The sequence below is a fragment of the Pimephales promelas genome, chromosome 11 (genome assembly GCF_988280905.1).
Source record: "Pimephales promelas chromosome 11, fPimPro1.hap1.1, whole genome shotgun sequence".
NCBI lineage: Eukaryota > Metazoa > Chordata > Actinopteri > Cypriniformes > Leuciscidae > Pimephales > Pimephales promelas.
This window is the reverse complement of record NC_142779.1, coordinates 18,493,482-18,517,564: the sequence shown is the minus strand read 5'-3', so window position 1 is coordinate 18,517,564 and position 24,083 is coordinate 18,493,482. Positions and strand designations below refer to the sequence as shown.

The 24,083-nt window shown below is 38.7% G+C and overlaps 1 protein-coding gene across 1 annotated transcript; it reads left to right on the top strand.

Moving 5' to 3' along the window:
* The first annotated feature begins 206 nt into the window (after positions 1–206).
* Positions 207–21,908, top strand: rbm25a (RNA binding motif protein 25a). Its single transcript, XM_039671952.2, has 18 exons — positions 207–379; positions 748–859; positions 951–1,000; positions 1,560–1,733; positions 2,403–2,460; positions 2,762–2,922; positions 5,113–5,301; positions 5,788–5,871; positions 10,469–10,716; positions 14,371–14,482; positions 14,791–14,880; positions 15,508–15,581; positions 15,783–15,933; positions 16,020–16,398; positions 19,985–20,292; positions 20,404–20,502; positions 20,583–20,630; positions 21,037–21,908. The coding sequence occupies exons 2-18, from the start codon at positions 766–768 to the stop codon at positions 21,127–21,129; spliced, it is 2,412 nt and encodes an 803-aa protein (XP_039527886.2). The 5' UTR covers positions 207–379; positions 748–765; the 3' UTR covers positions 21,130–21,908.
* Positions 21,909–24,083: the final 2,175 nt, after the last annotated feature.

Sequence of the window (24,083 nt, the reverse complement as noted above, 5' to 3'; positions counted from 1 at the left end):
AATAATTCAACGCCAAAGCAGTCATCTTGCTCTTTCCGATGCATTCTTGGAATAATTAAAATTACACTCACAACCTTTAATAACAACTGATTTGAAAATTTCTAGTGAAGACTTAAAACATGATTATAATCATTTTAACTAACTATACCAGGTCACTAAGCCCCGCCCGTCTGTAACACCAGTTTCATGCTAAATTGCCTTTCCTGACGCTGACAGTATTTCTTTGTGTTTTCAATGGATGCTCGTTATTATCAGAGGAACGCATGACCAAATCAAAAGAGAAACATTAGTTATTTTTTTGAACGAGTTGTACATCCATTCCTGTGGCAGATAGGAGGTCACGTTATTTCCAGCGGAGTAGATACTAAAACCGAATTTGGTGAGTCTTAATCAACAATATTGTTAATACAGAGCTTTTTTTAAATTTAATTTCCAGCCGGCCTCCTAGTTTAATTATGATATAATGGAGTATAGTGATTTTATTTTGCTCTCAAAATAAATGTGGATGCAATGGCTGTTGATGCAAATATTGTGTTTCTTCCGCACAATCTCTTGGGTGGAAAGGCAATTGGCTTTCATGCAGGACAGAGATAAAACATGCATTAGTTATCAAGCAGGCAGTTTTGATATAGAATGTGCTTTGCATCTATGTTTACTACGTTACATGTATTGGTTTGTATTTATTTTGGAGTGAAATCCCAGTTAATATATGACTTTGGATGTTCAAACACTTCTTTTCTCTGACAGATCAGTGTATCAGCAGAGATGTCATTCCCTCCTCACCTGAACCAAATATCCCAGTTACCCCCTGGCATTTCCCCCACACAGTTTTCTGGCTTTTCCACCACTGTGCCTACAGGTACGTCATGGAGTTGAGATATGTATATTCATATAGCCATATGGAGTGCTTATGACTTTCTCAATCTTTATTTATTTATTTATTCCCTCAGCAAGTCCAATAATGCCAGTCCCTGTAGGAATGATGACTCCATCTCCAGCGGTATGTACCGAGACTGCTGAAATGTTTGTTTTGGGTTCCTGAGAACGAACATTTAGTCAAAATATCTGTTTTGAATATTAACCCTGTTACCAGGATGAGAGAACACGTTGGTGTAACCTTTTCTTATATTCTGTTATATTGTGCTGTACTGTGTAACATCCTGTTAATTTATATTCAAGAAATGGGGTACCCTAATGACTAATTTACATGTTAATTTTATTTTGTTTATTTGTTTTTCTCTTCCTTTTCTTGTTAATTGTTATGATTAAAAAAGGAACGTACTGTTATTTCTTGTGCATTTGCATATTTCACACTTGAATGTATATTCCCAATAAATGAATCTTTTTAAAAAAGACAGAAAAGAAATTTGGATGTTATCTTAATAATAGAGACTATATAGTTCATGGGCTCTAATTACAGAGAGACCATAGGATCTCATGGTGCAGTATGCTTACATTTTCTAATGGTTTCAAATTCAGATGCATGGATCTGTGAGCGAGGTATAATCATTACGTGCTATAAATTGCTCGCTAATAATTGTTTCTTAAATGTCTCTCAGGTGTTCATTCAAACTGCAGTGCCAGTGGTTCAGAAGCTGACTCAGGAAGCCATTGCCACCCGTAACAAGGTCCCAGAGGAAGGTACGGGAACCAGCACAGGGCCGACCACTACAGTGTTTGTGGGAAACATCTCAGAAAAGGCCTCAGATATGTTGGTGCGGCAGTTGTTGGCGGTAAGTGTGGGGACTTTATTCACAAACTTTGTCTGCACAGTTATATTAAATATTTTAGACCCCTTTAAATGGTTAGTTCTCCCGAGAAATGAAGATTCTGTCATCATTTAGTCACCTTCATGCCATTCCAAACTCCTCTTTGAAACTCAAATGAAGATATCCCTCCATTTAAAGCCCATTCACCCAAAACCTTAGATGCTTCAATAATTCATGAAGACATAAAAGCAGTTCATAAGAAACAAGCTTTATATCATGAACAGACTTAATTTATGCTTTTATTAATATATACTGTAACCATTGATCAGTGCACATAAATAGAGCACATCAAATATGGTGAATGGAAGCTCAATCGTGCTTGCTTGATGCGCAAGCAAGCATCAAGCACGTACTGTAGAGATTTACAATATTTGATGTGATCTGTATATAGTATGTGCATTGATCAAAAAATCTTAATTTGTGTTTCGAAGATGAATGAAAAACTTTGGAAAGGGATGACACGGGAAGGCTAATCATGACAAAGTTTTACATTTTTGGGTGAACTATCCCTTTAAGTTTGATTGACACATCCATTACTTGACCTGATGTTCTTTGGAATGTCTTCCTCATGTAGCTGAGGATATTTTCATAAGTCAGCTTTTCTCTACATATTTTTTGTCTTCTCTTCTGCAGAAATGTGGTTTGGTCCTCAGCTGGAAAAGAGTTCAGGGGGCTTCTGGAAAACTGCAAGGTATAAAGTAATACTATAATAACCCTCAGCATATAGCCTGTCAGTAGTTTAGTCCACCATTATCAAGAAACATCTTTTTGGGGAGCTCTAGCCATGCCATTTTTTACAGACTTGGTTATTTTTAAATGTATTGAATACATTTTCTGAAGAATTCTTCTGAAGAGTCTTCTGATCTGTATTTCTATCCTATAAAGCAACATTGCTAACGCTAGGTCACACTTTTAGCTAGGTCACAAATCTAAATTTGTGTCATCTGTATCACCTGATGTTGTGAACTTATTCAATTTTTACTTGTTTGTAGCATTTGGTTTCTGTGAGTACAAAGAGCCAGAGTCCACGCTAAGAGCTCTCCGACTGCTTCATGAGCTTCAAGTGGGTGATAAGAAATTACTTGTGAAGGTGGATGCAAAGACCAAAGCTCAACTGGAAACCTGGAAGGCCAGTCAGAGAAGACGAAACGGGGTGAGATGTCCTCCTGGACTAACTGCTAAATTGATACAATAACGCTAAATTCATACGATAATGCTAAGAAATGTTTCTAAAATACCAAATCAGCATATTAGAATGATTTCTGAAGAATCATGTGACACTGAAGACTGACATAATGGCTGCTTTGCCATCAGGAATACATTTTATATATTTTATATATATTATATATTTAAAGGTTCTATATGTAACTTTTTTTATAAAATGAATCCTTTTTTTTATTGCCTGTGTTTGAAGGGGTTGTAATCACACATTGCAATGATCCACTTTTCGGGTTTTGCTATTACCTCTGAAGGCCAATATTCATATTTATAAGTCGAAATCCATCAGATGTGACATGCATGCGCGCTCCCGAGCCTCTCTATCCAGTCAACCATGTCTCTATCCAGTCTCTATAGACCATTTCACAAGATGTAAACAACACTGGTCCAGAAGCACTTCCTGTTTCAGTTTTTTAACACTACATAAAAGCTGGGATAAAATACAACCAACAGAACATTTAAAACTGAATCAAAAAGTTAAACAAACATCTTTAAGATGTTTTCTTTACATGTGAAATAAAGAAAACAGTTACAAACTGAAACAGGAAGTGTTTCTGGACCAGTGTTGTTTACATCTTGTGAAATGGTCTATACAATCAACCATGCGACCAACGGCACTTCAGCTGACGACATGGAGTCTGATAACAGCCCAAATCGTCCTGCCTCCAGCACAACACAGACTCAAACACAAACTCCACATAAATATAAAAAACAAAAAAGTTTTATCTGCCCAAGCTCGTCAGGCAAAACGTGAATCTGATCGACTCCGGACGAAAACGCGGATCAACATAGTAAACTCTAGTGAAATAGCAAGTTAAACTACATGAAACATGACATGAATACAAAAGAATGTTCCAGGATAACAAATAGTCGGTGCTTTAGGATGCAACTTATTTGATCTACTGACTAACGTCACTCATCCCACTACTACAATACTACTGTACATCACTCGTTCAGTACAGTATTGTTACTTCCTACGATCTTACTGATGCACTGAAACTGTTCAGTTTAGTTCACTAACCGTTTTCGTTATCATATTATGTGACTTCCCCCTGATTGCCTGCAAGCTTCTCCTCCTGTCTATACCGTAATTTCTTAATTGTGCGACGGAGAGTCGATTTGTTATGATGCAGTTGTTAGCCTATTTTTACAAAAACTGCTTCTATGGGGCCATAATGTAAGATACAAGGTAATGGAGCCTTTTATACATTATCGTGTTTCTTTAGAAATAAATAATGGACAAATGGAGTCTTTGGACGCCTCAGATGTAAAGTTATTCGCTGTCAAGGTAATGCCAAAATGAATGGGAGTCAATGGGATGCTAACAGCAGGTGAAGTTCTGCTACAATGGCGGCTCCCGCGAGGCTTTAACTTCCGGCTGATGGATTACCCCCTTGACTAACACACACACAGACATAAACACACAGTGGTGGCCAAAATTATTATTGAATTTTCTTGCTTCCAAATTCAAAACATGATGTCATTTTATAATGTTCATAAAAAATGGATATGGTTGCTCTGAGCATAACAAATATCAGATGAATTGAGTTGTACTGTTTTATCCACTTTTAACTTTAATATTTGGTGTGTCCACCATTTGCAGTAATCATAGCAGCAAAAATCTCTGACATAGTGTCTATATCCTCAGAACTTCAACACTAATGTTATACCATGCTTTGTGCAACTGAAGCCAAAGGCTTTCCTTTGAATGTACAATAGATCGGTCCAGTTTATTTTCCAACTCGCCCCAAATTTGTTCGATGGGGTTGAGGTCCAGACTTTGATGGGGTCAATCCATTATTTCCAATGTTCCAGCAGTTTCCATCCGTTGCAAGTAGTTTCGGGAATAGTTAGTAGAATGTTTAGGGTCATTGTCCTCTTGGAAAACAACTGAAATCTCTTAAATATTTTATGGCCACCATTTCATATCTATATATTTTAGTAAAGATATTAATTACTGGTATTAAAGAGTGATATGAATGCTCCTCACCTGGTTCATTGATTGAAAGAGCTTTTTTGGATCATGTCAGTCTAAAGTTGTCCAGAGAATTTCCCTGTTTAGGAGGAGTTTGTTGTGAAAAGTGATAAGTATCACATGTAACAGAAATGCATATCTCCTATACAGACTCCTCAGACTGGAGAAGAGCCTAAAGACGAAGAGGAGGAAGAGGTTCTGGACGAGGAGACGAAGCGACGTGATCAGATGGTGAAGGGTGCCATTGACGGTCTTATCCGGGAATACTCCAGCGAGCTCTCAGCTTCCTCACAGGATGCTGATGCCCATCAACGCAAGAAACGGAGAGAGAAGAAGGAGGTATTTAGCCTCTCACTATGTGTTTAACCATACTGACCTGGCAGGCCTGTCATAATGACATCACTGAAATACTAGGACATTTGGCAGATGGTTTCGCTTCAAATATTTTGACATCATTTATTGACTCACATGTTGTCCCAAACCTGTAACACTTACTTACTTTCTCAAAAGTTATGATGTGACTTCAGAAGACTTGGAATATAGCACTTAAATCATATGAACTGCATTTATGATTGTGTTTGAAGCTTGAAAGCGCCAGTCTCCCTTTATTATAATTGTATGAGAAGGGTCAAATGGTAGATTATTAAAAATTTCTAATTTTGTGTTACACAGATGAAAGAAAGTCGTATCTGTCTTAATATGAGAGCTAGAAAGACCTTTAGAAAGGTCTTGAAATTGCTCTTAAAGGTCATGTTTTTAAAAGGTTTTATCTATCTGCTTCTGCTAAGATGGACTAATAGGTTTTACTATAATACTTTTCCCCAGGATGATATAAATGCCATGGAGCTGGAGGATGACAAGCGAGACCTGATTTCCAGAGAGATAAGCAAATTCAGAGACACACACAAGGTAACACAATCCTTTTGTCCTCCTTTCTCTCTGTTCTTTTCTTAACCTAATCTGTGGACTGAAGACGGCCACATCTAGAGTACTCTAAACCCACATTATAACTGAAACGACACCTGAATAGAGTAAATTCACCCAATAAATCCGTAGTGCCACTATGATATAACCTGCCCATTTTAGACAGCTGTCCTGGGCAATTTTCTAATCCGAGAAACATCATTATTGACATTTATTACAAATAATGCCACTTTTGTTGTGTTTTTTTTTCCATCTAGCAGCATCTAATAAGCATAAGCTCTAACAAAATCGTTGCTTAAAATGTTAGATGACAGCATTAGAAGCTGTTCTCTAGAATGGTTATAGAAAAGATAGGGCAGAACAGAAGCCTCTTAGATTGTTCCCACAGTGGCTGCAGATGGGCAGGACCAGTTCAGGCTAGTTTTACCACACAAAAAAAGTGCATGAACGACTTGTTACCTCCCTCTAAAGCTAATCTGTTCATTAAACCCCACCATTACGGTAGAGGTCATATGGTGACTAAAGCAAGATGAAACTCAGAGCTTTGGAAAAAGTTGCTGGAATAGAGGATGTAAGTATGAGCCTCCTCTTCTATTCTTCATATCTTGGGCGCCCCCTTCTGGAGGATAAACAAAGGCGCAACTGGCTCTGGGCCTCAGATGCTGCACTGAGGATGCTGTAATGTTAAAATGACCCGCTGGAATGTAACACACTTTCATATCTTGACCTCAGAAGACAAAACAGTAATCCTGAGTGTGTGTGTGTGTGTGTGTTCAGCGGAAGTTGCTCGATAAACCGTATTTTTGGAAGTTGTTGTGTGGGCAGAGCTCAGTGAACTTTTGTTATTCCTCTGTGTAAAAGAGTGGTTTTGGTGAGAAATGCAGTACTGAATAACCACTGCAGTATTTTTCACTGTAGTCTGAGGGGGGCGCCATTTCACAGCACACACAAAGCTGAAGATTGCTCAGGTAAGATTGCCTTTTTTCATTCCCTCTTTCTCTCCGTTCCCGTCTTGCTTTTGTGTGTTTTCTGTTGTTACATTACATTTGATACAGTTATACATATATGAATTTGTCTAAATCTGTATATTTAAGACAATCATATCACAATAAATCAAATTTTCCTTCAACTTTGAGATAAAAGCTCATTGTAGGATGGAAACAGATGTAATGCTGAATTTTTTTAAAGAAAATAACTTAATAAGGTAAGCAGAACATATGAAGAGGGCCTTTACATACAAGTCTTAAAGTCACAGGAGGGAAAAAAGGCCCTAAGGCCATGTGTTCACCAAAGCGTTTTTATCCAGCGTTTTTATCCACTTCTCTGATGAAAACGCCTTGGAGCGCAGCGTTTTTTCAATTGAGACGCTTCGTTGTTATGATACAAAATATCCGCAGCAGGGTTTATTTGTAACTGATTTTGCAGATAATTTGTTTCATACTAAATGTATTTTTCATCCGTTTTGTTCATTTAGCTCTACTGATTGTTGTCATTTATACAGAAAGCATGTTGTGACAGTTGGTCGGTGTGGTATTTGTCCCGCCCCTCCTCTACTGTGATTGGACGGCAGTGATCAGCGCTGCGTTTTACCCAAAGTTGAACATTCTTCAACTCTCGGCGACCTGTAAAAAAACGCAGAACGCTCAGAACATCAGTGTGAAAAAAACTCTCAGTTCCTCGTCGCTCATGGTGTTTTAAAAATGCGGCTCTCTCATTGAAAACAATTGGGGAAAAAAATACGCCAGCTGGGTGAGAAATCGCTTTGGTGGACACACGGCCTAAGGGTCAGTGAGAGGATAGAAAGTGAGCATGGACAGATTTTTTTTAGCATAAAGACGTGTTTTACATTTAAAAGTTGAACAAAACTTAATTCAACTAATAAAAAGTATGGTCTATGACCCACCTTAGATTAAGAGATATAAAAATAACTGAATAAACAAATGATAACGGGTTGAGACAATACCTTTTATTTTATTAAGTTAATCAAAATAAATTTTTGGCTCGTTAAAATTCATCGAAAGTAAAGTCCGTTCCATACAATCCCACTTCTTTAGTGCACATCTTTTCATCTCTCTTTGTTTCTCCTTACCTTTCCTCTTTGCTCAGCGTTCACCATTCAGAGCAGAGAGTCACTCTCCATAGTAGTAATTCAATATCTTTTCTATTGTCACAGCTATTTGAAACGTTTAGTTTTTTTGTAACCTCTCTGTCTCTGGATGGTCAGCATCTGTTTTCGTGTTTGTTTATATTTGTTGGTCGACTGAGGCCTGAAGGACAACAGAAGACGACCCTTGGGTGAGACTCCACCTCTCTGATTTCATTCATTTTGCCAAAGTGAATGTATTTGGATGGTACAGTGTATTACAGATCTTTTCAAAACTGATTTAAAGATAAATCAGTGAATGGAAATAATGAACACTGCTTTAAAATCCACTGTTGCACTGAGAGAAATACACAGGGTGTGTACCAGGTTGATACAAACATCAAAAAGTGTAATAATGCAAGTCAAATTGGTACCCAAGGGCTGTCTGACTGAAAGGTGCGTATGAATGAACAGTCACTTCTTGGTCAAAATGGACGTTTTGGAGAGGTATTCATTAAAAGGGTCAGTTTTATAGTAATGGACAAAAACATCTTTGTGTAAGCCATGTTGCTGTGTATTATTTTATTAATCAAACACTTATGATTACTCCAATAATTGGGATAAAATGCTTTCCATTGTTTTATTGTAATTTTATATTCATATTAATATTTTCACTGTTTAAATAAATGTGTTTATATTTATGTTTGTATATAAATGTGTATGTACATATACACTACCGTTTAAAAGTTTTGGGTCAACAAGATTTGTATTTATGTTTTGAAATAAATTAATTTATTCAGCAATAATGAATTAAGGTAAAAAGGCGACCGTAAATATAAATAAAAACGTTCTTTTCATCAAATAATCTTAAAAAAGGTGTCATGGTTTCCAGAAAAAAAATGGAAAGATCAGCATATTAGAATGATTTCTGAAGGATCGTGTGAGACTGGAGTAATGGCTGCTAAAATTCTACTTTGGCATCACAGGAATGAACTGGATTTTACAACAGAAACTGAATAATATTTCACTTATCATTTAAAAAAATAAAATCAATGCATCCTTGGAGGGCATAAAATATAATCTTACTGACCCCAGACTTTTGAATCTAGTGTATTTATTAAGCATAATTGTTTTGCTGTGGTAATGAAATTAATATTGAGAATTCAACTCTTATTGGTACAGACTACATAAATGTTATTACAGCAACCCTGGTAGGGAGAATGGTTAAATACAGTGCCTAGAATAAGTGAACACACCCATGCTAAAGTTAATTATACTAATAAAGGGTTTACGTTAGTTATACTAAAAAGATTCATTAAAAATCCGCTTTTGGAAATTGACCATAATGTCTTGCGTTAATTTAAAAAAAATGAGGAAAACTCCAACCTTTAAGGACACCAATTTTCTTTGTGAATGAATAATGTATCATAAATAGATAAATGCTCTTACTTAAAATACAGGGTGCATAAGATTTTTATTGGAATTAAAATAGCCTCACATCATCACACACCATTCACCATACCTAGAGATTGACATGGTTTTATTTCATTTAGCCTAATAGCTGGTTTGATTTGCATTTAGATCTTATGGAAAGTACCCCAAGCCAATCTCTAGGTGTGGTGAAGGGTGTGTGATGATGTGAGGCTATTTTAATTCCAATAAAAATCTTATGCACCCTGTATTTTAAGTAAGAACATTTATTTATTTATGATAGGCCAAGGGATCTTTGTCAGGATGGATATTATCCTAGATCCATGAAATAACTGGCCTTCAAAAATAAAAATCTGTCTGCCTGTTTGGGAATTTAACATAGGGGTGTTCAGACGTATGCACCTTGTATTTTAAGGAAGAACATTTTTTTTTTCTGATACATTATTCATTCACAAAGAAAATTGGTGTCCCTAAAGGTTGCAGTTTTCCTCATTTTTTTAAAATTGAGGCATTAAGATCAATTTCCAAAATATATTTTTTGTTCCACTTTTTAGTCAACCTTAGCATGGGTGTGTTCACTTATTCTAGGCACTGTATATTTGTGTGTATGTGAACGAACCCACCTTTCCTCCTTAAGGTATAGTTTTAATGTAATTTCTGGCAATGAAGCAATCTCTGACCACAGAGAGAAATGTCTGCCACAGACAACTGAAATCGTTTTAGGTTGATCAGAGAGAACGTATCTTTAGTGGAAAATGAAAAAAAAAAATATTACTCTATATTTCAAATATTGAAAATAGTCCATAATCATGTAGGATGATATTTTTAATGAATTATCCAATAAAATGTGTACAATGAAACTTTATATATGAAACTTTTTATGGAAGAGGAATACTGTGTTTGCATCTGTTGAGTGTAAGTGCTGAAATCATGAGATTTTCATCTGGCTTGATTATGTTAAACCTCATTCTGTTTCCAGGGAGATTCTGGAACTTTGCTCTTTTTCTATATATGCGTTCTCACACTTACATTAACTAATTTCTCTCTTTCCCCACTGGAAAACTGCAGAAACTAGAGGAGGAGAAGGAGAAAGAAAAACAGCAAATTGAGAAAGAGAGGAGAGAAAGAGATAAAGAGAGAGAGCGAGAGAAAGAACGACGTGACCGAGAGAGAGAGAAGGAGCGGGAGAGAGAGCGACAGAAGGAGAGAGAAAAGGAGCGAGAAAGAGAACGAGACCGCGAACGTGAAAGAACAAAGGAGAAAGAGCGGGAGAAAGAGAGAAGTCGTGATCGCAGTAAAGACAGAAGCAGATCAAGGTGTGTATTACTAGAATCTTTACAAACATCTGTATTTAAAATTTGACTGACACGTTACTTAATAAAAGTGTGCAGTTTGCCACATTAATATATATATACAGTGCCCTCCACAATTATTGGCACCCCTGTTTAAGATGTGGTTGAGGACTTTTAAAAATTCTCCCTTTTTTTTAAACAACATAGAACCCAAATGCAAAAAAAGAGAAAAATCCAACCTTTTATTCAAGTACATTACTTTGGTGGTAAAAAAAATGTAAAAATTTAGAAAAATAAAAACTTCTAATCCTGTGTCCCACAATTATTGGCACCCCTAACAATTCCGCTGAAAAATGTAATTGATTTTTAAAAAAATATATATTTTCTGTAGTTGCTAATGTTGGTCAGGATATCTAGGAACTTTTAATTAGTAATTCATGACTTCCTATTTCCCTGGGGTATAAATATGACATGACACAGAGGCCTAATTCTCTTACCCATTTGTCAACATGGCAAAGACAAGAGAACACACCATTCAAGTAAGGCAGATGTGTGATGACCTTTATAAGTCAGGCAATGGCTACAAGAAAATAGCCACTCACCTTATATTGCCCATATCTAAAGTTAGAGGAATCATTAAGAAGTTTAAAACAACAGGAACAGTGACAAACAAGGCTGAAAGAGGTCCCAAGTTTATCTTGCCACAACGCACTGTGAGGAGGATGCTAAGAAAAGTAAAAAAAAGTCCTAAGCTCACTGTCACAGAATTGCATCAAATAGTGGCATCTTGGGGTCACAAAATCTCCAAAACAACCATCAGACGCTCTCTACATGCCAACAAGATGTTTGGGAGGCATGCTAGGAAAAAGCCTTTTCTCACTAACACTGACAAACGTAAACGTCTGGAGTTTGCCAAGCGGCACTGGGACTTCATCTGGGATCGTGTGCTTTGGTCGGATGAGACTAAGATTGAGCTTTTTGGCAACAAACACTCTAAGTGGATCTGGTGTAAAACAAAAGATGTGTATGCCGAAAAGTACCTCATGCCCACCGTGAAGTATGGTGGAGGATCTGTGATGCTGTGGGCCTGTTTCTCTTCCAAAGGCCCTGGGAACCTTGTTAGGGTGCATGGCATTATGAACGCTTTGAACTACCAGGACATTTTAAATAAAAACCTGATGGCCTCTGCCAGAAAGCTGAAGATGGGTCGTCATTGGGTCTTTCAGCAGGATAATGATCCAAAACGTGTGGCAAAATCTACACAAAAATGGTTCAGTCACAAACTCAAGGTCCTCCCATGGCCATCTCAGTCCCCAGACCTCAATCCAATCGAAAACCTGTGGGGTGAGCTAAAGAGGAGAGTGCACAAGAGAGGGCCCAGGATACTGGATGATCTAGAAAGATTTTGCAAAGAAGAATGGTCAAAGATCCCTCTCTCTGTGTTCTCCAATCTTGTGAAATGTTATAGGAGGAGATTAAGTGCTGTCTTGTTGGCAAAAGGGGGTTGTACAAAGTATTAACATCAGGGGTGCCAATAATTGTGGGACACATGATTTGAAGTTTTTATTTTTTTAAATTTTAAAAAAAAAATTTACCACCAAAGTAATGTACTTAAATAAAAGGTTGGATTTTTCTCTTTTTTTGCATTTGGATTCTATGTTGTTTAAAAAAAAGGGAGAATTTTTAAAAGTCCTCGACCACATCTTAAACAGGGGTGCCAATAATTGTGGAGGGCACTGTATATTGACATTTCCTATATTCCATTTCGCTTGGAAATACATCACATTACTTAACGTGAGGCGAAATCCCATTCCATCTTGTTTTAAAAGGCGTCATGAAATTGCCTTAGGTTACGACTGTAACCATGGTTCCCTGAGAAGGGAACGAAACAAGACTCCTTCCAAATCAACTCCACCCCCTCAGGGTGCAGTCTCCAATGCCCGGGCCTCAGCCCTTCCCTCAACAGGATGTCTGCTCTCTGATTCAGGTGCCCAGGGATGTATATTGCTCTCAAGGAGAGCTGCTTGTCCTGGGATGACGGGAGGATCTGGTGTGCCAGTCTGCAAAGAGGGTGCAACCGCAGACCCCCTGATGATTTATGTACGAGACTACCGATGTGTTGTCTGAGCGAACAAGAACACGATAGCCTCTAAGGTCTGGGAGGAAGGACCTCAGAAATACAGACATCCTCTCTAGGCAATTTATTTGACACAAGAGATTATGACCTCTACATGTCCAAATGGCCAAAAAGAATTACGTTGGACGCAGCTGCCATGAAACCCAACAGTCTGAAACGGTTTCACAGTGATGGCTTGCCATCATTTGATTTTGTCTATGGCTAAAAGGATTGACTCGATATGCTTTCGTGGTAGTCAAGTCCTAAACTACTTATAGAAAAGTGGTCCTCTGTAGTGGAGAAAGCACACTCTTCTTGGAGCGCCGTCTTAAGGCCAAGCATGTGGGTGAGGGTAACATCTCTTTGCCGTACCACCATCTCCTCCAACTGCTAGAATTAGCCAGTCGACTATGTAGTTGAGAATACAGATAACCTTGAGTCGCTACAGAGCCAGAGCTTCATCCATGCACTTTGTAGAGGTGTGGTTTGATAATATAGGCCGAAATAAAGAACACAATACTGGTACGCCTTGAACCCCAAAGCAGCCTGATCCTGCTATGGGCTGACTATCGGGGATAGTACTCCCTTGACTCAAGGTGGATGAGAATTCTGTACCCTTTCTCTATAATCTGTAGGACCCATTGAGACACGTTTTGCAGAAACTTCCATGCTGCCAAAAAAATCTGCCAAGTGGACCAGTCTCGCGTGACTGGCCTCTGGTGCATTCTTAGTATTGAGTCCGATGCCTTGAAGCATAAGACTGGCAGGGAACATCCAAACACACTATAGCCTACCTCGCAGATGGTGAGTCTTCCAGTAGCACAATGTGTTTGAGTGGACACTGAGCAATGGGCTCGCAGGAAACTGCTGTGCCCCAAAACACAGAAGGTGATGGGGGTAGGAGCCCAATTTCCCAAACAGATAACACAAAGATCGTTTAGTTCCCCCGCCGTAAGATAGGAGAGGTAATGGGGTAACACATGATCTCAACTGCTCATTTACCAAATTTTCTTTCTAATGTAGTGGATTATTTCATCTCTATCAATGTCAAAGAGATTAGAAAACAGACAATGTTCTCCTAAAAGTTCAGATGATACACATTAAAATGTATAGTTTTTATCTTCAGGGAAAACTGAAGCAAACAAACCTTAATTACTTTATTTGTAAAGCACCTTTCAAACAGTTTTTCTCGTAGTGCTTCACATGACAGAATATAGACAACATAAGCAACTATAGTTTATAAGTAAAGTAGGACAAATGAAAAAGCAGTAATTCACTAAAATATAAAAAGAACATACAATATAGGTAAATAAAACAAAAACACAGTCCATCAAAAAACAAATATAAATAATAAAGTAAAAAGAATATAAAATACCTTCTTATATTTGTAAACCCATTTTAATGGTGTTTTTAGAGTACTTTTTTTTTTCGAAGAGTGGTTCCATCATGTAAAAGCTTTGTCTCTATATCCTTTGTAAGTGTTGTTTATCTTCTGTAAGTAATGTAATTGCTAGTTTCTAATGTACAGAATAAATGTGTGTGGGCGCGATTTTGTTTTGAAGGGAGAAGAGTCGAGAAGAGAAGAAAAGGGAGCGAGAGGAAGATGAGGAGGAGGCGTACGAACGACGGAAGCTGGAGAGGAAGCTTCGTGAAAAGGAGGCAGCCTATCAGGAGGTTTGAAATCTTTATCTTTCTAGAACACCATAAAGAAACATCACAGATAACATGATTTCCTTGCTCTTTGTAAATTAAGAATTTTATCTACTTTAAATATATGTTGAAATTAAATAATTAGGTTTTGGCTCCATAAAGTGGTGAGAGAATATCTGTGCCGTTTCCAGAGCACTGCTTCTGTCTCTGGAGCTCTGTTGTGTCCTGCTTCTAAATCATCTGACCTCCTTTATTCTCAAATGCCAAACAGGACAAACAGAATTGTGCTTGAAACCGAACACAGAAAATACTGTAATGTTTGTCTTTCACAGCGCCTGAAGAACTGGGAGATCAGAGAGAGGAAAAAAGCAAGGGACTACAGTAAAGAAACCGAGCGAGAGGAGGAAAGACACAAAGAGATGGTAAGAATAAATGGATGAAAACTATTATAAATACAATAACTATTATTATTGTATTTTACATAATGATTCAAGTAAAACATCATGGCGGAGGTTGCCAAGATTTTTTTTTTTTTTTTACAATGTCTTGCTTACTAGGACTGCATTTATTTGATCAAAAATACAGTACAAATACAAAAATACAGTAATTATATATTTAAAAATGTAATTTATTACGAGTTTTTGGCAAAGCTGAATTTTCTGAATCATTACGCCAGTCTTCAGTGTCGCATGATCTTTCAGAAATCTTTATAATATGCTGCTTTGGTGCTTAAGAAACATTTCTTATCAATGTTGAACATATGGTGATGCATGCTTATTTGTAATGATGCATTTATTTGTAATATTACATTTATATATCATGTTATAAATAAAAGTAATAAATTATTTACTGTATGCAAAGTTTTGAACTGTAGTGTTCATATTTTTACAAAAAAAATGTTTGCCACATCTTGCCTGAGTAAATTAGTCTAGCACACACAGGAAACTTAACGGCCACATAAAATCATCTTATATTGTGCGAGTATTCAATATATCACTCTAGTGGGCAGAGAAAATGATGCCCAAGTAAAGCCCATTATTTTTCTTCAGACTAAAGAAGCCAAGCGCCTGAAAGAGTTCCTGGAGGATTATGATGATGATAGAGATGATCCCAAATACTACAGGTACAAACCTATATAAATTATTGTACTTTTTTTTTTTTTTACTTGTCAGGGTAATTTTTTGTAAGAATACACAAAAAGTGTGAAAATATTATTGACTTGTTATTTAATATCTTAGCTGACCATAGTTTAAGAAAACCTACCAAAATGACTTCTTTCACCCTGTCTTTTTTACTTGTCTTGCTCTCTGTTTGTCTCTCTCAGGGGCAGTGCATTGCAGAAGCGATTGAGAGATAGGGAGAAAGAGCTGGAATTAGATGAGAGAGACCGAAAAAGAGAGAAAGATGAGTTGGAGGAGATCAGAAAGAGACTCCTAGCAGAAGGACACCCAGATCCTGATGCTGAACTTCAGAGGGTACGTATTTGTGTGAGTGTTTTATGTCTGCATTTATCTGTGTGTATGTGTGTATGTGTAACTGTGTGTGTTTTTTTGCTTTAAAGATAGAGCAGGAGGCCGAGAAGCAGCAGCAGCCTCCTCTGAAGCAAGAGCAGAGTGAGGAGGTGCTGCCAGTCTCCCGTGTGGAGCATCAGAGAAAAGGAGGTGTGGAGAAGGAGGCGTGCTCGGACAACAACATCACTGACCAAGAGGAAGATGAAGAGGAGGAGGATGATGATGACCGAGAGGCCAAGCCATGCCTGAAGCCCACACTTAGACCTATTACCACGGCACCCTCTGTCTCTTCAGCCAGTGGGAACGCCTCACCCCTCACACCCATCAGCGAATCACCTCGGGACAACATCGCTCCACATGAGAACTCTTCACATGAGGCCCCACCCACAGAAGAGCCACGGCCGAAGATAGGCCTCAGTCTCAAACTAGGTCTGTGTGTTATTTAAATTACAGTCACAACAGCATTTGAGCTGATGTACAGTGCTGCTGAAAAGTTTGGGTCAGCAAGATTTTTTTTTTTTTTTTTTTTTTTTTCAAAAATAGTCAAAACAGTAATTTTGGGAACATTTTACAGTTTAAAAGAATTGTTTTCTGATTTAATATATATTTTTTATGTATTCCTGTGATGGCAAAGCTGAATTTTCAGTATCATTACTTCAGTCACATGATCCTTCAGAAATAGATAATAGAAAAAAGAAATAGCATCTAAAAAAAAACAGACAGGCATTCATATATACATACAGTCCAGACCTGCAATCAGTTCAGTTCACTTTAGCAGCGTTAATTACAGTTATTGCAGATGGGTAAAAGCTGTTTATGAGTCTATTTATTTGTTTTTGTCACAGTTCGTACAGGAGGTGGCCTGGATTAGAAATTTTCCTTTTAGAATGTTCTGGATTTTTTTGAGGCAGTGGGGACTGTGTAGTTCTTCCAGTGTGAAGAGTGGACAGTCAACGATCTTCTGTGCGGTGTTGATGACCCTCTGGAGGGCTTTCCTGTGAGCCACTGTGCAGCTGGTCCACCACACACACATGCAGTATGTCAGCACGCTCTCTATGGAGGCTTGGTAGTAGGAGACCAGCAACCTCTGTGTGATGTTGTTCTTCCTCAGTACTCTCAGGAAATAAAGTCTCTGCTGTGCCTTTTTTAACAGCTCAGAGGTGTTCTTGCTCCAGGTTAAACTCTCCTCAATGTGGACTCCCATGAAGCGGAAGTCTGCCACCCGCTCCACACAGTCTCCGTTTATGATTAGTGGTTGAATGATTGTTTTCTTTTTCATGTAATCTATAATAAACTTTTTGGTCTTTGCGGTGTTCAGAAACGGGTTGTTATCGCTGCACCACATTGTCAGACGCTCCACCTCGGCCGTGGTGGGTGGGGGTACAGTCATATGTATAAAGGGAATAGAGCAATGGGCTCAGCACACTGCCCTGGGGGGAGCTGGTGCTGAGTCTTAAGGCCTTAGATGTGTGATGGCCCACTCTGACCCTCTGTCTACGCCCAGAGAGGAAGCTGTTGATCCATGTGCAGGTACAGCCCCCGGTCCCTTAATTTGGACACTACTTTGTGTTGGAGGATGGTATTAAATATTGAGCTGTAATCCACAAAGAGCTTCCGCACATAGCTCCCCTGCTGCTCCAGATGGGACAGTACAGTATTTAGGGCTGTGGTTACGGCATCCTCTGTGGATCTGTTCGCTCAGTAGGCAAACTGGTGGGGGTCAAGGCCTCGGGGCAGGAGTGCTGTGATGTGCCTCCAGACAAGTTTTTCAAAGCACTTCATCACCACAGGTGTGAGTGCAACTGTCCGGTAGTCGTTGGGGCTGGAAATATGGGGTTTCTTGGGTAGGGGGACTATGGTGGAGGACTTCGAACAGGGTGGGACAGTGGATTGGGCCAGGGACTGGTTGAAAATCCTGGTGAAGACTCCAGCCAGCTGGTCTGCGCAGTCCCTCAGCACTCGTCCCGGAATGCCATCAGGCCCTGTAGCCTTCCTCAGGTTGATGGCCCGCAGTGTGCGCCTAACCTCATGCTCCTCCACTGTGAAACGTAACCTGCTGTGGACTGTCTCTGGTGATGTCACCTCAAAACAGGCAAAAAATAGGTTCAACTCCTCTGCCAACCAGATGTCACCTTCAGCAGCTCCGAGGTTGGCCCTGTAGTTGGTCAGATGCTGGACTCCTTGCCACAGATGCCTGCTGTTATTACTGCCCAGGAGTTCCTAAATCGCCCTCCTGTAGTGCGATTTGGCCTCTCTGATGCCTCTCTTTAGGTTCGCTCGAGCCCTGGACCTGAAGGTGACCTGTTCCTCTCCTTTACCAGCTGCTGGACCTCCCGGGTCATCCATGGCTTCTGGTTGGGTTAGAACCGGATCCGTTTGTCCACTGCGACAGTGTCTATGCAATTCCTAATGTCGCGTAATACACTGTCCATGAACACCTCCAGGTCCTTATGTTCAAAGACCCCCTAGTTGGTTGTATCAAAGCAGTCCTGCAGGTGCTGAGAGGCTACCTCAGGCCATGTTGCAACAGTCTTATTGATAATGGGGTCTTGTTTTCCTGCATGGGGCATATGTAGGAACAAATGGTCTGACTAACCCAGATGTGGTAATGGTCTAGCCCTGTAGCCTGATGTGGGATTTGATGTTGGACCAGTCTATTTGCTCCTCTGGTGTCACACTTTACATGCTGATACAATTTAGGGTGTACTGCCTTTAGGTCTGTATGATTAAAGTCCCCTGCTATGATCTGCAGAGCGTCGGACGGTAAATGTGCTCTGTTGACTGCTAATGTTCTCATAAAGAAGTCCGATAGCTGATTTAGCGTTAGCATCCGGTGAGATGTAAACAGCAGTTATCATGACCACACTGAACTCTCTTGGGAGGTAAAAGGGCCTGCATTTAACAGTCTCATACTCCAAGTCTGGGGAACAATAGCTGTCTACAATTACTGTGTTTGTACACCAGCTGTTAATAAATACACACTTATTTCACTTATACACACAGTCCTCCACCTCTGCTCTTACTGGAATCTGCTGTTTTGTCATGACACTGGGTTGAATAGCCTGCTATCTCAATAGGATGAACGAAGCCAGGTCTCCGTAATCAGCAGAATGCAACTGTTTTTCACAGTGGTGCTCACTGCAATCTGTTGGCGCAATTCATCCATTTTATTTGTCGTTTGTGAGGAACAGACAGGGGAGCGGTGTTTTGAATGGTTGCCTCCATAGCCTAGCTAGCGCAGTCCCTACAGCCTCGTTTTTGCCTCCTTTCTCTGCGCCGCCTTCGCCTCCTCCCCACCAGGATGGTAATCCATAGAGAGCCGGTGCTCCTCGCTACTTCAGCTGGAATCTTGTGTATATACAGAAACTCTGTTGTAACGCTGCGTCCGTGGCCTAGTCCAATTTTCAAGGGCTCATGTCTGAAAGACATGCATAGGTGTTATTTGCCCAACATAATGTACATAAAATAAACAAAAAAATAGACAAATACCTAACCAGCCAAGGCACCCACTGGGAAAGCACTTAGCCAGTGGACCTGTGTGCGCCACCACTTTGAAAAATCATTTGAATATGATGATTTGCTGCTCAAGAAACCTTTATAATTATTAATTGAATGTGTCCTTGCTGAATAAAAGTATTAATTTATTAAAATAAATATTGACCCTAATCTTTCGGACAGTGTTTTATATTAAAATTAAGATTTAGTGAAAACTTCAGTAGTTACTTCAACCTGAACCACTTAGCAACTTGATTCAAAAAGATGTGATAAGTTATTTTTATTTTTTTTATCTTCTGGCTTGCATTGATACGATGCTCAGCATTTAATATCTAACTGACAGGTGACATCATTGTATTTCCATACTGAACTGCATTTGGTCTTTTGTTTTACATTTACATACAGAGCTGTAATTGGCCTTGTCTTCCATGTTTCTATTTAACCATCTATGGCCACGTGCACATCATCTTTATATCACAAAATGTTTTCTTCTTTTCCGCATTCAACTTTTTTCTCTCAGGTGCTGCAGGAAGTCCTAAAATGCCACAGGCAGTAAGACGAAAGGCTCTTGCTGTGGTGGACAGCGTCTTTAACAAGTTTGATGATGAGGAGACAGAGGAAGCTCCCAAGAAGAGGAAGCTAGTACCTCTCGATTACAGTGAGGATGAGAGGGGAGGTCTTAGCCTAGATGGAGCAGAGGTCACGGGGACACGACCTGGTGTAAACACAGAAGAGAAACGAAAACATATCAAGAGTCTGATTGAGAAAATTCCCACAGTCAAACAAGAGCTGTTTAATTATCCACTGGACTGGAACATGGTGGACACGGTGAGAGAAAACACTATTAGATAAGCCTACAATGTGGCCTGTAATTACTCCAAGATATTGAACAATGATGTGTGTAGATGCTATGTATCAATTACACTTTTTCTCACTCAGACATTGATGGATAGGAGGATCCGCCCCTGGATCAATAAGAAAATCATAGAATACATTGGAGAGGAGGAGGCCACACTAGTTGACTTTGTCTGTTCCAAGGTATGTTTGTGTTTCTATCTGGGTGATAATGTTGTGTGTTCTCCTTTCTTGGCATTACTTTGTTTTTTGTCTTATTGCAGGTCATGGCTCACAGCACACCAGAGGGAATTCTGGATGATGTTGCCATGGTAAATAGCACACGGAAAAGTGTCTACACACACACACACACACACACCTAATAAATACACACCTAATATATACTATAATAAATCACTCAAAACTTGTAAAGTCAGTAATCAAATTTCTCCCAATTCCTTATGTCGCATTATATTTTATTTTATTATAGTAGAACCATTAAGGTTGTTTGCATTGTGAAATGATTTATGACACTTAAGCACATTTATCATTATCACAGTGCCAAAAAATCTTATTGAATCCCATCAAATTATTATTATTCTCATACCAGTACCAGTAAGTAACCACAAAAACTATGAAGTATTTACATTTTTTTGAATGAAATCAGATTTTTAAAGTAATAGAGTTTTTATAGTAATAGTTTTACTGTGTGGATAATCAGGGATGTGTTTTCTACAGGTACTGGATGAAGAAGCGGAAGTGTTTATAGTAAAAATGTGGAGACTTCTGATCTACGAAACAGAAGCCAAGAAAATCGGCCTTGTAAAATAACATAAACTGAGAGAGAAACGAGCAGGAGAGAGGGTGAAGGAAGCCTGGCTTCTCCTGCTTTTAGAGTCTTTAAATTAAAGTATGGTGGATGAACGCCACAGACTGATGCACTTCAACTCTTCCTATATACTCTAGAGGACAGTTATGTGTGGACCTGTGTGCATGTGTACACTGGTGTGAGGTAGTGTGTGTGTGTGTGTGTGTGTGTGTGTAAGTGTACACGAATGTGTGTATGTATACACTGGTGTGAGAGAGAGTGTGTGTATGTGTGTGTGTATAATAGCATGTGCCAGTTGGTCTGAAAGCATTGCCAAAACTGTTTAAAGTTGAAACTTTCTTTAATGCCCAGATTAAATGGAGTTTATTTCGGCTGACTGTTTTCCATTGACTTAGTTGTAGGTTTTATTTAATTCTCTTAAGTCTCAAATTTAGCACAACCAAGTTCAATCAGCTTACGCCCCCCCCCCCCCCCCCCTTTTTTATTTACGTGAACTCAGTTGGTTTACTGTCTACTTTCCTCATTACAGAAAAGTATGATGATTTATCTTGTGTGTGTGCTGTATCAACAAAAAATAATGTTTAAATGGGGATTAAATATCTAATTGTAAATGTGCTGAATGAAGCCATACATGTGGAGAAATGGGATTTTCTCCAAGTTTGTCTGGTTTTGCAGCACTGGTTTTGAATGTGGTGTATTATGCACATACCAGCCCATTTGAAGGTTTGTTTCCATGGTGATTGCTTTGAATTTGAAATATTAAAATGTTTGATTTTCTAAACTGGAACCAGTACTTTTTTGCTACTTATCTCATTCTCTCTCTCTCTTTTTGTTTGTAGTTCTCAGATCTAAAATCATGCAGATACAAGTTGTTTTGAGATTTCACACTGCAATGTTGACAACAGATAAGTTTTTTTTTTCTCTAATTGTGTTCTCTATTCAGACAGAGTATTTTTCACAAATGGCATTTGTAATTAATAGTATTAATGTCATTAATTGTTCATCTTTTTTGGTCATTAGTTTTATCAATTGTTTTGGCCTTCATAATTTTTTTTTTTTTACAGTTTACATTTAGCAAATTCATAATATGGAATTTAATAGTAGCCTCCCATTGTGACAACTGATTCATATAAAAGCATGTCCAAATAACTTCATTCCCTGGGTGGAAATGGTGGAAGTGTTCAAAAGCATTTAAAGGGATAGTTCACTTAAAAACATCATTTACTCTTAAGTTGTTCCAAACCTTTATGCGTTTCTTTCTTCTGAAATGTCATCTTCAAATTAAGATATTTTAAAGAATGTTGGTAACCAACCAACAGTTGATGGCAGCCATTGAAAAAAACGATACTATAAAATTCAATGGCTACTGTTAACTGTCTGGTTACCAACTTTCTTTGAAATGTATTTTGTGTTCAACAGAAGAAAGAAATTCGTACTGGTTTGGAACAACATTAAGGTGTGTAAATAACATTTTCATTTTTGGGAGAACTGTCGCTTTACGTTCTTGGTCAAAACAAATATGACTAAATCTATACTGTCTGTTATTGTAATTCTACTAAAATGTCTAAGGGTGGCGCAATTACTCGGGATGTAGGTTGTCGCCTCTCTGAGAAACGAGAATTAAATTGATTGACTAATACAAATTCAGAAATGCTCTATTCTGTGTTTTATTTAGCACATACGTTATTTCTGTGATGTACGAATCAACTTGAACTTGATGGAAATATCCTTGTCGTGGCCTGCATGTGCAAGTATCTCGAGGTGAGTGAAGTGAACAACCAGTGAATTAATTATGCAAACTGTTCTACTCGGATATTTGGTGTCATTTCCTCGTGTTGCAACTGCGTTTGAGAAGAGAGAAAAAAAGATGTTTACATGTAGCTATGTGTTTTACCACTGTTGTCAAACATCGTTTCAGTAATCACTAATGTTTAAGACTACATGATCAGAGCCCATTTTCACCTGTCGCCAAATAGTGAACAAGTAACTAGTAGCCTACCAGTAGCAGTTTTAACATTAAGTGGCATCTGACGCACAAAAGTCAATGGCACATGACATGTCTATGCGTATTGGCACATCCGGTCTTCATTGGCATGTATGTGTCACTGTCACTGACATGGTCAGGTGGACCGACACCGAGTCACGGAACATACATGTCGCCGTGTGTGTGTAACTTGTGACACCTCCAATACTGGTGACTGACGGATGACTCGAGCAGCTGACGTAATTGTGACACAAAATCCTAAATAAATAGCCTTTTTAATTTTAATATTGATATTTTAAATATCAATTAAATGCATTAATGTTAGTTGGCTAATATTTTTTTCAAACGTGTTATTTGTGTCACGTCTATTTGATTTCCATGTGCCACTGAATGTTTGGTAATATACCAGTGTTACTTTATGTTATTTATTTCGCAGTCACAAACTGCCCATTCTAGGAAATACACGACATAAATCTATCATGACTACGAATAATAACGCTTTAACAGTCGCGTTTGTTACTGCATACATTTATTTTTAGTTGTAGACTACCTGTAATATGCGCTAAAATGTGTTGTTTTTTTAAAGCAAGTGATCGTTGCCGCTGCTATCAGTGTCATTGATAAACTACAGTGTTTTCTTGTGGCTCGCGCACAGTCTTCACATGGACGCGCGCTCATGGAGGAAATACTCAACAATTGTGTTGACTAATGAATTTGTAGCTACATGGTTTGTCTTAAAGCATATTAAAAACAACATAGACATGGACAGCATTTAAAAGCTTGACTTTCAAATCTGCGGAGAATTTCGTTTAAACGGATCAAATGATTTTTAGGATGCGCACACTATTGACTTGATTTTTCGTAAGTTGCTCTAAAAGGCTGGAAATGCAGGAAACGCCAGGCGAGTGTCGGGTTATAGAGAGAGTGAGAGAGAGCGAGAGGGAGGGTGGGTGCGCACGGAGGAGGGGGAGA